This window comes from Sinocyclocheilus rhinocerous, unplaced genomic scaffold (assembly GCF_001515625.1).
Source record: "Sinocyclocheilus rhinocerous isolate Xijiao unplaced genomic scaffold, SAMN03320098_v1.1 scaffold785, whole genome shotgun sequence".
In the NCBI taxonomy this organism is placed as follows: Eukaryota; Metazoa; Chordata; class Actinopteri; order Cypriniformes; family Cyprinidae; genus Sinocyclocheilus; species Sinocyclocheilus rhinocerous.
Window position 1 is genome coordinate 294,441 of NW_015660521.1, and position 15,947 is coordinate 310,387.

General features: G+C 34.6%; 1 protein-coding gene across 1 annotated transcript; it reads left to right on the forward strand.

Annotated features, from left to right (window-relative positions):
* The first annotated feature begins 677 nt into the window (after positions 1 to 677).
* LOC107725303 (mitogen-activated protein kinase 13-like) lies at positions 678 to 15,494 on the forward strand. Its single transcript, XM_016534518.1, has 12 exons — positions 678 to 1,034; positions 3,511 to 3,640; positions 4,037 to 4,095; positions 4,360 to 4,465; positions 5,681 to 5,710; positions 7,144 to 7,191; positions 7,280 to 7,394; positions 10,802 to 10,873; positions 11,931 to 12,010; positions 12,280 to 12,358; positions 14,654 to 14,827; positions 14,924 to 15,494. Exons 1-12 carry the CDS (start codon positions 922 to 924, stop codon positions 15,004 to 15,006), a joined length of 1,089 nt encoding a protein of 362 aa, XP_016390004.1. The 5' UTR covers positions 678 to 921; the 3' UTR covers positions 15,007 to 15,494.
* Positions 15,495 to 15,947: the final 453 nt, after the last annotated feature.

Genomic DNA, 15,947 nt, shown 5'->3' on the forward strand with positions numbered 1-15,947 from the left:
CTCTCACTGTCAAGAAATGGAACTTAATTTGATGTTTTGTTTCGTTCTTAACTTTTTTAAATTGTTTTGTTTAATTGACCTAAATTAAGTGTTTGCAGAATTTCTCTATTAAAATATCAGCACATTTCATTTTCACTTATAGCTATGTGTACACATTTCTCTCATGTTTGTCCAAAATTGTAATTTTACAATGTAGAATTGCAGAATTTCTCTGACTTTAGTTCCCCTAAAATACATTTACAAAATTGTTAAAAGAAAATTTTACTTTGCACCTTTTCCATAAAAGCCTAAAAAATAATACTTTTAATTAAATTGGTCCTATGTTAACTTTTGTATAGTAAAGAACTGCTGTCATTAGCAATCACTTTGGAGAACAACTGAGTCGATTATCATGAACGTGACAGAGGAAATCAATCATCAGAGTCAATCATAGAGCGTCAGAGGGACAGTTTGAAAATCATATTTTTTTATTTTTTTATCTATTTATTTGAGAATTTGCTAAAACATCGATTTCTATATATTTTATCGCATTCAAAGTAAATTTGCAAGCACGTTGTGTTAACTGAACGGCAGAATCACCCGTATGTGTTTACATGGAGGTGAGCAGCAGTGTGTCAATCAAAGCAGCAGTTGTTTAAATTCGAAAGTGGGCGTGTGCGGGGGATCGTGACGTCAACATCAGACAGATCTCAGCGCGTTCGATCACGGAGCGTTTCAAAGTTTCAATGGCTAGTGATTTAAAGCGTCGATTCCGCGGCCACTCCACGCTACATGGAACCAGATAAACGGCTGTTTTATTTTGGCGTGAAAAAGAATCGTTCCTACGTAGTGACCTTTTGGTGCTCGAATGCATAATATCGCGTAGGAGTCGCTGTGTGCGCGGTGAACGTTTGCTCTCTGCCTGATTTCCTTCATCACTAAATGGAGTCACGGGTGGAATTCAGTCGAGAGGAGATCAACAGTACGGTATGGGAAGTTCCGGACAAGTACGTCTGCTTAAAGCAGATCGGAACGGGAGCTTATGGCAGCGTGTGGTGAGTTCCTGACATGCAGGTAGACGCTCGTGAACTGCCTTTCAACAGGTTGCCACATGAAGTAGAACTATGTGGCAAACCACTTTAGCATTCATTGCTTCCAACTAGTGTGTAGTTAGTACTAATAGTGACTAGACTTAAAGGGGTCATATGATGCGATTTCAATTTTTCCTTTCTCTTTGGAGGTAATACAGTAGTACTTAGGTTTGCAACTAGTCACTATTGCAACACTGACAGGTAGGTATTCCATACTAATTCTTTAGTTGCTCATAACTAAATAGTTAATAACTGGGAAATAAGTACTACTACCTAATGAATATTTACTAGTAAAACTGGAATAGTTACTAGCAAAAACGGGGTACATACTGTATTTGCCTAAAGGGAATAGGGTAACACATAATATTAAATAACATTATCTAATACATTTGTTGAGGTATTTGTTAATCTTTTAACTGTTCATTGTTAGTTCATGTTAGCTCAGGTCCAGTAAATAATATTAACATACAAAAGTTTTAGTAAATGTTGAAATGAACATAAGTAAGATTAATAAATGCTTTAGAAGTGTTTTCCCCCATTGTTTGTTTATGTTCACTAAAGTAGTTTCAGATTTATTGAAATGGAAAGATTTAGCCTATTCAGTGGCTAAAATTTTCCATTTGTTCCCAGAAACTAGTGACAACCTGAATTACTGTTAGTATCTAGTGAATAATCACTTCGGAAATTTAAAGACAAACTAATCACTGTTGCACTATAACTGACTGGAGTAATTAAAAAAATAAGTAGTAGTTAGTAAAATGCAAATAGATGCTAGTTAGTTTTAAGGAATGTTATGTTCTGAATGTTAATGTTATGTTCGTATGTCAAAAGTTTTTGCCACGGACACTGTGAAATCATGGTAGTTCATGAAATTGTACTGTGAAGTTGTGCCTATATCCTGGTTATGACATTATAATCTGGCTTGAGTTTTTTAAATATACCTATCAAATAAGTTCATCTTACTTGATAAACTTACTTGGTTGGACTGCTTGGTGCAGCAGTCTGATCTCAGACTTTGAGCTGATAAGATAACTAACCAATGATAATTTGGTTATGACTGATAACCGATATGATAAATCGACACTGTTAGGCCTGTTTTTCACACTAAGTGAAATCACATGCTTTCAGTGGAAACAAGGTGTCAAATGTACTGTACAGTAGAAAAGATTGATAAAACAATGGATGTTTTGTAGTTATGAAAACGTTTTTTGTTAACTCTATTTTCAACAACCAGTAACGGCCAAATCAGACTGACTACGCTGCTGATGTCACCAATTTATCATGCATTTCTAATTTTGCAGGCTATTTGCTCTAGATGCTTATGCTACTGTATTTTCACTATTACAGTCAGATCATTGCTAAATTTAAGGTGCGTTCCGATTGACGGGATCCCTACGCAGTGTTCACTGCTCCCTGTTCCCTAAGCACGGGATATCCGTTGAAGTGGACTCACTGACAAAAATCGCTCATTTGGAACACCCTGGAACGTCATCATAGAAAGGCAATGACGGGGTCACACAGATTATGATATAATATAAATAAATATTGTAATTTATTTTACTTTTCAATGTAAATACATATAAAATACAACGGCTATACAATTATGTATCTAATAAATATAGTCAAAATTGATATGTTTAGACTGTTAACAGATTGTAGTGGTTTCATCTCGTGCGCTTTCGAGTAGCTAACTCTCCTGAGGTAAATAAAGTAAAATAAAAAATGACAGGGCCTCAGCTGTTTCTCGCCAGTTTTTACTTAGTTTCACCTATTCATACAATACAATATGCAAATGTAACATTAATCTCCATAACCATTCATAAATACTCTAATTTGTATAATCGGCTAATACATTTATTGCAACCCCTCCATTGCAGAGTCTTTTAAAAATTCTTTCAACGGCTCTGCTTTATCGTTAGTTCTGACTGGTGACGCGGTGCGCAATGACAGTTGGGTGATTTTCCCTCTCCACTTCCTGTGAAGTGATGTATCGATGTTCCCTTATTCCCTATGCCGTTCGCAGAGACCTTCGAACTGAACATGTTCGCTCCCTTCGGATTGGAATCTCACTTAAGATGGCGGAATACCCTGTGAAGTCCACTTCGCAGTCCACTTACGGTCGAATGGAACGGAACGCACCTTTAGTCATGATATGATATATCCCAGCAGCTTTGACATTTCCTGTTCATGGTTTAATGCCACAAAACCTTCACAACAGCTCTAAGATCAGACACTGGTGAAAGTTGGGGGACTGTGAAACCCACATGCTTTGACAACAAGTCTTTGCAGCCAAGCAACGTCAACTAACATGCTTGTGCAGATTCTTATTTGAATATTGCAGTTTCTATATCAGTTCCTGAATCTGTAACAGTGTGTCATTAAACCTTCAACCTCAGTTCAAAATATTTTTTCATGATTATGATTGTTCTCCTTTTCTTAGCTCGGCCATTAATAATAAATCCAAAGAGAAGGTGGCTATCAAGAAGCTGCACCGACCCTTTCAGTCAGAGATCTTCGCGAAGAGAGCCTATCGTGAACTGAGGCTGCTCAAGCATATGAAACATGAAAATGTAAGTGTCTTTTATGCCTGATGTGCCTTGAGGTCAGATCTTGTTGCTTACATTGTTAGTTCTATTTTCCAGCAGTTTCAATGGCTTGAATGACTTTTGCAAGGCACAGAAAGACTTGTATCACACCATACTCGCATTGTTTTCATTGAGAATGGCGTGAGTATCAAATGTTTAGCTTGGCGGACTCGGTGTGTAAGTTCAGAACAGGATACTTGTGGCACCTGGAGACACACTGATGAATGATTGCGGTGTCATAAACTATAAGCGCCTTATATAAGTATTTAAAAGATTACATTGAAACCGAGGCAGCTTTATTCAGTCAGTCTGTCCATCGAACACCATTATAACATCTTGAAAAGGCTGTGACTCACTTGCTTTTTTGCTGTCCAACCCAAGGTAATAGGCTTGCTAGACGTCTTCACTCCTGCCTCCAGACTGGACGACTTCCAAGACTTGTAAGTTTTTAATGAGGCCTTTGTATGTAAAATCGATCTGTTAGCCATATGTCTAAGACATATTTAAAGAGAAAAAAATGAGAATTCTGTATTTATCTACTCAATATTTATTTATTTATTTTAATTTTTTTCGAAACAACACAAGAACACAAGAAAATGGGTTTTAAATGACATGACAGCCAATAAATAATGACAGAATTAATCTTTGGGTGAATTATTCCTTTAAAAAAGAAAAAAGAAATAAGCAGTTCCTTTCTGTTTTAGCTACCTGGTGATGCCGTACATGTACACAGACCTCTCTAAAGTCAAGGGCATCCTTACAGAAGACCGTATCCAGTTCCTGGTCTATCAAATGCTGTGCGGACTAAAGGTCAGACTCACAAAAAGAGGCAATATTTTCCCAACCAGGCATGATGTGACAAGTTTACAACAGTTTCTGAAAATTAAAATGCTGTGTGATGCAACACAGCCAGTCAGAACAGAACATGGAACCAAAATTGACTGTTAATACACTTCCGTTCAAAAGTCCAAGGTCAGTGAGAAGTTATTTTTTGAGAGAAATGAATACATTTATTCAGCAAGGATGCATTAAATTGATCAAAACTGACAGTAAAGACATTTATAGATTTAGATTTTTTTTTTAAAGTATCAAGTTTCCACAAAAATATTAAGCAAATTGATATTAATAAGCAATGATTTTTTTTGAAAACTCAGCTTTTCCATAACGGGAATAAATTACATTTCATACATGCAAATATATTAATAGAAACAGTTCTTTTTAATTGTAATAGTATTTCACAATATTTCTGTTTTACTGTATTTTTGATCAAATAAATGCAGTCTTGGCGAGCATAAAGACGTTTTTTTTTTAAATCTAACTGACCTCAAATGTTTGAACGGTAGTGTATCTTTGTGGACTTGCTGTACATGATTCATCAGTGCACTTTATTACAAGCAAAATGCTCCACCACTGAATTAACCATAATCCATTCCTGATTAAGAAAGAGTTGCTTCTTTTACTTTCTTTTCTCTATAAATACATCACATTACCAAAGTAAACTGGGTTGTGAATGTGGTTTCCTGTTGACTTTAAGTTGGTAAACATCTGACAAAACAAAAAAATCTAACTGACCTCAAATGTTTGAACGGTAGTGTATGTTTGTGGACTTGCTGTACATGATTCATCAGTGCACTTTATTACAAGCAAAATGCTCCACCACTGAATTAACCATAATCCATTCCTGATTAAGAAAGAGTTGCTTCTTTTACTTTCTTTTCTCTATAAATACATCACATTACCAAAGTAAACTGGGTTGTGAATGTGGTTTCCTGTTGACTTTAAGTTGGTAAACATCTGACAAAACTAAAGCGACTGAATAATTGAGGAGAAAAATTATGTACTTGTAAAAACAGAAGTATACTTTGGGCTTAAGATGATTGCCATTAGGAATGGTAATACAATCTTTCAGATCAATCCTATTAGTGTAATCAAATACTAAAACATAACACTGTGAAGAATGTCATAATACTGATTTGTGGTATTTCTTTCTTCCTCTCTGTCCCTCTGTTTCTCTCCACTCCACAGTACATTCATGGTGCTGGCATCATTCACAGAGTAAGTGAGACTGGCAATGAATAAACAGCATCTGCTCATAGTTATCATTTCCACACAGATCTGAATTAAAGACACATGGCCTCTCTTGGGATCGTTGTAGCTCTTCCCCGGGAGATGCAAATGTGCTCCATGGGGGAGTTTTCATCTCCATGAATTACATTTACTTATTGCTAATTCGCTAATATGTATTGATCAGTGGACTATCAACAATCATTAACAACTGAGAAGATGAGAGAATAGTCATCCCTCTCAGATTAAGAGGAATAAATATATTTCTAATTCGTATTTAGTCACATATTAACTAGTTTACAACAGCCTCAGATGTGGCTCATCCAATTAGATTTAATATAATGGATTGCTGTTATGAGTCTTGTTTTTACTCGAGTATTACAACATGTAAAGCTGTTTTTCTTCATTATTTATGAATATCTTTATCCAATTCCAAATAATGGAAAAGAAAGTTAATGTACAAATTTGTGAAACATTATTGGATTATGAAAATAGGCATATACAGTAATACTGTCCAAATGTTTGGGGTCAGTAAGATTTCTAAAATATTTTTGAAAGAAGTCTCTTAAGCTCACCAAGGCTGTATTTAATCAAAAATACAGTAAAACTGTAATATTGTGAAATAATATTACAATTTAAAATAACTTTTCTGTTTTAATATATTACAAAATGTAATTTATTCCTGTGATGCAAAGCTGAATATTCAGCATTATTACTCCAGTCTTCAGTGTCACATGATCCTTCAGAAATCATTCTAATATGCTGATTTAGTGCTCAAGAAACATTTATTATGATTGTCAATGTTGAAAACAGTTTAATATTTTTGTCAACACTATTACAATTTTTGTAGGATTCTTTGATAAATAGAAAGCTGAAACTATAAGTTGTAACTATTTAAATGTATTTACTATAACTTTTTATCAATTTAATGCATCCTTGCTGTATAACAAAAAATCTTACTGACCCCAGAATTTTGAATGGTAGTGTGTGTGTATCTATAATACAATATTAAAATGCTCTTAGAGTTGTAGAAGTGCTTTTCTGGAGACATTCTGGCAGTATGTTTTAAATGGTAGATGCACAGATTGAAATGTCCAAAAAATGAATGTATGCCAAGCTACAGTAGTGATTTATCCAATTTATCCTATTTTTTATTTTACATGCAGGTTCTGAAATGTGCTTTTTGCTTTGTCTGAGCTTCCCTTATTACACATTGTCCTGTGAGGTAATCCCAGTAATTTCCTGTTTGGTGAGGCAGCGCCTGTACATGCTCAGATCTGTTCGAAGCCGCCTGGCTCACTTTCAATGTGAAATACAGCTTACTGCGTTCAGAATTAAGATTTCTTAAGAAATCCACTAAGATGTTGTGTAATTGTTCAAGAACAATGTCTTTGTAGGAAGATTAACACCTTTATGCATTGCAGGACCTCAAACCAGGAAACCTGGCTGTGAACCAAGACTGTGAGCTGAAGGTTTGTGCCACCATTCTTTCACCATAAAAGAGAGAAGCGTAACCCTCTTACGGTTGACAGTGACGCTCTGCGTTTGGTCTGCCTGCAGATCCTGGATTTTGGCCTGGCGCGCCATGCAGAAGCAGAGATGACAGGTTACGTGGTGACGAGGTGGTACCGGGCCCCTGAGGTCATTCTAAACTGGATGCACTACACGCAGACAGGCAAGATGTTTGTCATTCATTAAGACGTACACACCTCTTAAAATTATTACTGAGAGCTAGGTTCACTCTGATTAGGCAAAACATATGGTTACACTATTAGGGAACACTATTCACTATTAACTAGTTGCTAATTAGCATGCATATTACTAGCATATTGGCTGGTTATTAGTACTTGTAAACACATATTAATGCCTTATTCTGCAGGACAGTATTCTAAATCCATTAACCCTACCCCTTACCTAAACATAACTACTACAGCAACCACCTTACTTCCTATCAATAAGCAGCAAATTAAGAGTTTACCGTGGGGAAACTCATAGTTATTAGAGAATATGTGTTCCCTAATTTAGTGTTATCTAGAATATGAGGTTAAATACAGTAAATATTGATTTAGTCATCTGTTATGCTCCAGTTAGTTTTTTTTTTATCTGTTCAATAGCACCTCTGTTGGTTTATATGAGCAGTTCTAACATGCTCTCATTGGTATTCATAGGTATAGGTCTAACATTGATACCTACAATATCAACATATGGACACCTTACAAATAAACTCATACAGCTTATTTCTATACAAGTTTACATATTTAAATCTTTACAAATTCTCTTGAGGTTTATAGAAAATTGAATTTATTGATTTTTTTTTTTTCCCCCAAAAAAACTAATTAGATCAATTAAAACATTTTAATACTATTAAATGTATTTAACATGTTAATGGGTTTTAATTAAAAAGTAAATGAATATAAAATCCAAATATAAAATTAATGAAAATGCAAATGAAAAAAAAAAAAGAAGATTAAATCAGACATTGTTTCTGCATTTATTGGTTTTGGTATTGTTGTGCCTAAATATTGGACTTAGTCACTTGTGGTGGTACGGTAACACTTTAGTATAGGGACCAAATCTCACTATTAACTAGTTGCTTATTAGCATGCATATTATTAATATATTGGCTGTTTATTACTAATTATAAAGCACTTTCTGCATGACCATATTCTACATCCCTAATCCTACCTGTAACCTAAACTTAACAACTACCTTACAATTAATAAGCAACAGATTAGGAGTTTATTGAGGCAAAAGTCGTAGTTAATAGTTTGTTAATAGTGAGAATTGGACCTTAAAATAAATTGTGACCGGTGATACTTATATGTAATTGTAAATGTGTAAATCACTCGTATTTGTGTAATTGACAGAATTAGATAAACAAGCTCCTCCTAACCATTCGTTTAGAACTCCATCTATCACTGTTCCATATAAATATTCATGAGATTAAATTAATATTTTTTATGCTAAATTATGTAGTTGTGTGTGCTAAATAAAGCACTTATCAGTTGTATGTGCTAAATAAAATCACACTTATTTAGACAAACATTTCACAATAATTTGCACTTTTAAATATTGTTGAATTTTTACAAATGCTCAGATACCCTTCCTTCATGTCAGTGGTTCTCAACATTTTTTTCCACTGGGCCGCACTATGGTCCAAGTGCAAGTCTCACGGGCCGCACGCATATCATTTACATATTACGTCACCAATACAAACCAACCAGATTATATATATTATATATATATAATATTATATTATAATATTATATATTATAACCTAAATATATTATCTAATCAATTACATTCATTAAAATAAAGAAATAAATAATTATACTCACCATTAATAAAACACCTGATGCTGTCGGGAGCTGACAAATTTTGTGAAATTCCGCTCGAAAGGAGTTACAGCACAATGAAGTTGCAGTCTGTAAGACGCACACGGAAGCGTGACTTGACGCACAACATTGCAGAAAATGTGCGTTCACCAATGTAACCTATGTTGATCCACATATGGAAAACACTTTCGAGGTTCTCTCCAGAGATGTTTTGCCACATTTCTGCAATTAAGGATGATTGCTGCATAGTATGGGTGTTTGGCACTTTCCACATTTCGTTTTTCTCCCTTAATAACTAATTTGTCCATTCTGATGCTCAATTTTACCGAACTAATGGCTGCTGATGACTATTTGAATTGAATTCTGCCAAATTGCGCACTTGTAAGTGTTGGTTAAATGCGAAACATTATTTACGTGAGTAGCCTACAGGTCTGCTCATGTCTGAAAATAATATATGAAAAACAAAATTATGTAACAAGGTCCACCTTTAAATAAACATCAACACAACTCCGGTTCGTTTAAATAAATCCCCAAAATTTATTGATGGCTTTACAGAGTTTTTTTTTATTACGCAGGACACCTTAAACATAAGTTAACCAAGCAAGAGTTGAGCATCAAACCATACAAAAACAGCAAAAATCACACAAAAACCCATTAAATAAATTCATAACAAAAATAAACCTTGTGGTTCACACAATTCATCAAAAGTAAATTACATGCAAAAATAGCTCAACTCTGCTTAAACACTAAGCATATAGCGTCCTTGTGAAGTATATATAAGCAATGGGGGAAACAAACAAAAATATAAATAAACAAAAGAAAACTAGTCCGCCAAAAGGGTCGTTCCCATTTCTTTCGGCCCACTTACCAATTCAAGTACCCGGGCAGACTAGACAATAAACCCAAAACCAAACATTCAAACCAAAAAATAAACTGAAACCCAAATACAAGAGCAACAAATGGGCTCCATAGAGCTGAAACACACACATTAAAATACCTTTATTATTTACAGTATATCAAGACAAACACCACCTATTAAAACATTTTAGTGCTTCAAACAAACTCCTACCTATGTCAAAGATCCAAAAGACGGCATATGCAAACCCCTCGCCTATGAAACAATAGGCTTCATAGAGCTGAAACACATGCATTAAAACACCTTTATTATTCTTCCTAAAACACACACCACATATTAAAACACTTTAAGATTTCAAATAAACTCATACCTATCTCCGAGATCCAAGAAAATCCATCTGCGAACCTCTCGCAAACAAACAGTAAAAGTATCGGTCTATTTCCGCCTGCCAGAAACTAACGCACCTGCCGTTCTCGTTCCTACCGCTGATCTTTATACATAGCTAACCACACCCCCTTAATTCATGACTTTACTCCCTAAATATCACCTGCCACAATTATTTTACATAACTAAAACATTATAGCTTATATTTGTTTCATACATTTTTTAATTAATGTAAAAACTAAAATGAATTTTAAAACTGAAAGTTATTTTTTGAATTGTGTTCAGCATGGTGGGCCGCATTTGAATTCGTGACGGGCCGCGGGTTGAGAACCACTGCTTCATGTAGATATCAATCTTTAATTGCCAGTTAGACCGAATGTGCTCTGCTGATTCAGATTTGCTGCATTAATGTACTGTGTCAAATGGTCTGCATTGTTTTAATGGCTGGTGGTTGCAATGATTATTATAGTTCAATATGTGCGATTGTTGCCTTTTTCTACTTTCTAGTGGATATCTGGTCTGTTGGGTGCATCATGGGTGAAATGTTCAATGGAAAAACACTCTTTAAAGGAAAAGACTGTATCCTTCAGCATTTACTTTGCCTAATTTATTTCCATTTTTTTTCTGAATGAACATATTCTGAGGGCTGGATTTCAAGAAAGTGTCCTCAAATATTTCAATACTTCATTAAAGGGATAGTTCATCCAAAATTTAAGTTCTGTCATTATATGTTCACCCTCACGTCCTTCTAAAACCATATGTTATGTGTTATTTTAATATAAAATATAAATGTAGCTCTTCAGAAATTCTACTTTTGTGTTCCACTGACAAAATAGCATCATACAGGTTTGGAAAGACATGAAGGTCAGGAAATCATTTTAATTTTTGGGTGAACTATCCTTTTAACATTCTGTTACTTAAATTTCAAATGACTAAAGTACAGTCGGTACACAGTCGGTCATTTAGTTAATTGCGATTGCATTTAGAAATACGTTTCATACATTAATTAATGTAAAAACTAAAATGAATTTTAAAACTGAAAGTTATTTTTTGAATTGTGTTCAGCATGGTGGGCCGCATTTGAATTCGTGACGGGCCGCGGGTTGAGAACCACTGCTTCATGTAGATATCAATCTTTAATTGCCAGTTAGACCGAATGTGCTCTGCTGATTCAGATTTGCTGCATTAATGTACTGTGTCAAATGGTCTGCATTGTTTTAATGGCTGGTGGTTGCAATGATTATTATAGTTCAATATGTGCGATTGTTGCCTTTTTCTGCTTTCTAGTGGATATCTGGTCTGTTGGGTGCATCATGGGTGAAATTTTCAATGGAAAAACACTCTTTAAAGGAAAAGACTGTATCCTTCAGCATTCACTTTGCCTAATTTATTTCCAGTTTTTTTCTGAATGAACATATTCTGAGGGCTGGATTTCAAGAAAGTGAAACTTTCACCTTTTAACATTCTGCTAATTAAATTTCAAATGACTGATTTACAGTCAGTACACTGTCATTTAGTTAATTGCAATTGCATTTCGAAATGCTGTGCCCACTTATTCCCTTTTGTCGTGCTTGTCAAGAACAGAAATAACTTGGAAATGACATGATGTGCATTGTCTTTAACTTTTGACATTCAGACATGGACCAGTTGATTCAGATAATGAAAGTTACAGGGACACCAGGTCCAGAATTTATTGAGAAACTAGAAAGCCCAGAGGTAAGACATTTTCAATGCAACCAAAGATGGTATCTTTAATACATGATATGTCTGAATCTTGATTAAACCTGAGACTGTGATGGCTGATGCAACTTGGAATGAATTGCTAATGCAATGTGAAGTAAGATTGAGAAAATGGCCTTGAATATTTAGGGAAAAAATTCAACTTGAATTATTAACGTTTTGCGTGACGGTTGCTGTAGCTACTGTGCTCAGCTGTCATTCCTGATCTCGATCAATATCAATATGTCTTCATTGCTGTTGAATAGGCAAAAAGCTATGTCAAATCCCTGCCCCACTACCCACGCAAAGACTTCTCGACATTGTTTCCCAGAGCCAGTGAAAAAGGTAAGTAATACCCCAATGAAAAATTTCTCCTTTGTCATGTTGTCACATTTCTTGCTTAGCAAGAGACTTTTTTCATTGTAAAACTTGTGATTTAGTTTGACTGCATAGTTGCTGCCTGTCAATGTGACAAGCCATTATTTCTGACAAAAATGACAAGATGCTGAGCAAATGCAACAGAACAATTTAAGCAAGTTTTTACATTTTTCACCAAACGTCAGGAAGAATGTCACCTGGTATTGCCACACATATTCTGTACTATGGCACAGCAGTGGAAACTTCTAGATTAGTTATGTATTGCAACTTGGAATTTAATAGGCATCCCAAAAAATATGAAACGTCAGCCAAACATTTTAATGACATTATTATTCGATGTTAGTTTTCTGAAGCTTTGTTAACTCTGCAGTTATTTCTAGAATTGGTAACACTTTACAATAAAGGTTCAGTTAGTTAACATTAGTTAATGCATGTTTACAGCATTTAATGATATATGTTAATTTCTATACTAATACATGAACATTTTCAAGCGGCACAAGCTGTAAATTAACATTAATTGTGAGCAAACATGAATTAACAATGAACAATAGTATATTTATAGATTAACATTAAAGGGGTCATATGATGCGATTTCAATTTTTCCTTTCTCTTTGGAGTGTTACAAGCTCTTGGTGCATAAAGAAGATCTGTAAAGTTGCAAAGACTAAAGTTTCAAATCCAAAGAGATATTCTTTATAAAAGTTCAGAGTCAGCCACACCTACCTAAAACGGCTCGTTCTAACACACCCCACATACCTACGTCACTATCTGGGAAGAGTTGCATAACGCCGCCCAAATAGTGACGTAGGTATGTGGGGGCGTGTTAGAACGAGCCGTTTTAGGTAGGTGTGGCTGACTCTGAACTTTTATAAAGAATATCTCTTTGCATTTGAGACTTTAGTCTCTGCAACTTTACAGATCCTTCCAAAAGAGGACACGACTAGAAATCAGTGGTTAAGTTGTATTTACAACACTGTTCCAGAACAGTTTAACCCAAATATCTAGATGTGTGCAGCGCATTTTATGGAGGACTGTTTTCTGATCCTGGTAGAGTAGACTACAATGCCGGCTGTTCTGACTCACAGCCTGTAAGTACGTTTTTTATATTTAAAGAGTTTTTATATTTTATATATTTAACGCGAGTTTTTTGGGCAGTGTAGAGTAGCACTTGTTGTTTGTCATTTCTCTGATCACAAATTCAGACATGGTTTTATGTTTACGCGGCGCGATGCAACGCAACGCGTAAAAAGACAGTATAAGTTATTATAATCCGTAATTATGTCCCCACTGGATGCAACAAATGCCTCGTTTATAATGGGTTTTAATGTTTTTGTCTCGTTGCTCCCGCCGGGACAAGGCATCACAATATGACAAGGGGCGTAACATTTCCGTCACACGCTTGAGGTATTCGGCCAATCACAACGCACTGGGTAGCTGGCCAATCAGAGCACACCTCGCTTTTCAGACCGATGAGCTTTGTAAAAATCGACGTGTTTCAGAAAGGCGGGGCATGTGTTTTTTGAACCTTAAACCGCATAAACACATTTCATTACACCAAATACACAAAATAATGTTCTTTTTAGCAACGTCATATGACCCCTTTAACCTAATAAATGCTGTAAAAATGGCTAATGCATTAACTTGCATTATCTAATTGAAATTTATTGTAAATTGTTGCTCTACAAATAGTGTTATTTTGCCATTATTGAGATACTATTATAGATTTTCTTTATATTTTGAATGATTTCGTATTTGTTTATTTTCCATTTCAATTTTAGATAAAGTTTTAGTTATAATTTTGTTCTGAGTTTTTGTCATTTTTATTAGTTCTTTTTATTTTTTAATATTTGTGTATACTTTTTTGTTTTGTTTTAAATGTTATTTCAGTTTTAATTTTAGTCCAAGTTAAACTAAATGAAAATGAAAAATGTTGTTTTGGCAACAGGTTGAAATAAAAGACGTTTTGTTTTTTTTATGTTTTATTTTATTTTAATTAACGAACAATTTTATGTTTTAGTTGTAGTTAACTGTAACAACTTTTATACTGGCATCTTCTGCTACCTTAACCAACCTAAATCAGATTCAACTAGTCCTAATAAATTATCAAATAACTTTATAATATTATCAAACCATAGCTCAGCTTGCCCTGTACTAATATAATAATGCATACTGTATATCAGCTTTTGCTATTCTAATGATGTTGCTCTGTTTCTGACCCACTGTGTTGTCCATCAATGCCACTGCACTGGTAACTAACCCCAGCGGTAGATCTGCTTGAGAAGATGCTGGTGTTAGATGCTGATGCTCGTCTCACTGCTGATGGTGCGTTGGCACACAGTTATTTTGATGGCCTGAGAGACCCAGAGGACTGCCCACAGCCCACGCCGTACGATGACAGCTACGACAACGCCACATTGCCCTTAGAAGAGTGGAAACGTGAGCAACATATTATACACAGAGTTATGCGTGTGTACTTTATATATTTGCACATATTGTGTATGTAAATGCAATGTGATCTTTTTTTAATCACAGGTTTATCGTTTAAAGAAGTGAGGAGCTTTGTTCCTTTCCCAAGAAGAGACTCAAAGAGAAGAAACACACTCACAATGTCCTAGTGATATTCGGTCTGACATTATATTGCAATTATGCCATTTAGTTTCCGCCTATGAACAATTTAGAATTGTTTATTGACTCCTAAAAAGTATATGAATAGCAGTATTTTGTACAATAACTGACTTTTTAAGGAATATGTGGTATATCTGGTGAATGAACATTTTATTTTGATATAGTGGTAACTGTCCTACATTTATCGCCAGTATGCATAGCACCTTAAAGGGATCATTTGCTCACCCTCACACCATTTATACAGAATTGATTCCATCCCTGTGCTGTTTCAGACAGCTTGTGGGCCATATTCAAAGTCATCTAAAGCCGTATGATAGCTTTTTGAGGGGAACAAACCAAAACCTAAATTATCTCATTTTTTTCACAAAAAAATAAAATAATTTTAGATGATATGAGGGTGAGTAAATGATGACAGACTTTTATTTTTTAGTAAACTATCCCTAAGTGCTATCTGATGAAAATGCTTTTTAAAAGGACAGCTTTGTATGATTTTATGTATTTTAGTGTTTCTAGTATTTTAGTGTTTTTAGTGTATTTCACAATCAGTATACTGTTAAAAAAGTTTGGGGTAAGTCATTTTTTTTTTTTTTTTAAATGTAATACTTTTTTCAACAAGGATGCATTAAATTGACCATATATATATAAAATACATTTATAATGTTGCTAAATATTAGGGTTTTTTTAAAGAAATGCCATTATTTTGAACTTTCTATTTATCAGAGAATCTTTTTAAAAAATGAATTGTTAGTCTTACTGACCCCGAACTTTTGAATGTTAGTGTATTAACAAAATATATACAAAAGTATAATGAATTGTTGGGGATACATAACGGACACTGTTACTGACTTCAATTTAACACTTAAACAAAGCATTAGTATTGTGACATGTTTACTTAAAGTCAACATGAAATAGCAATGGCTACCCATTTTAC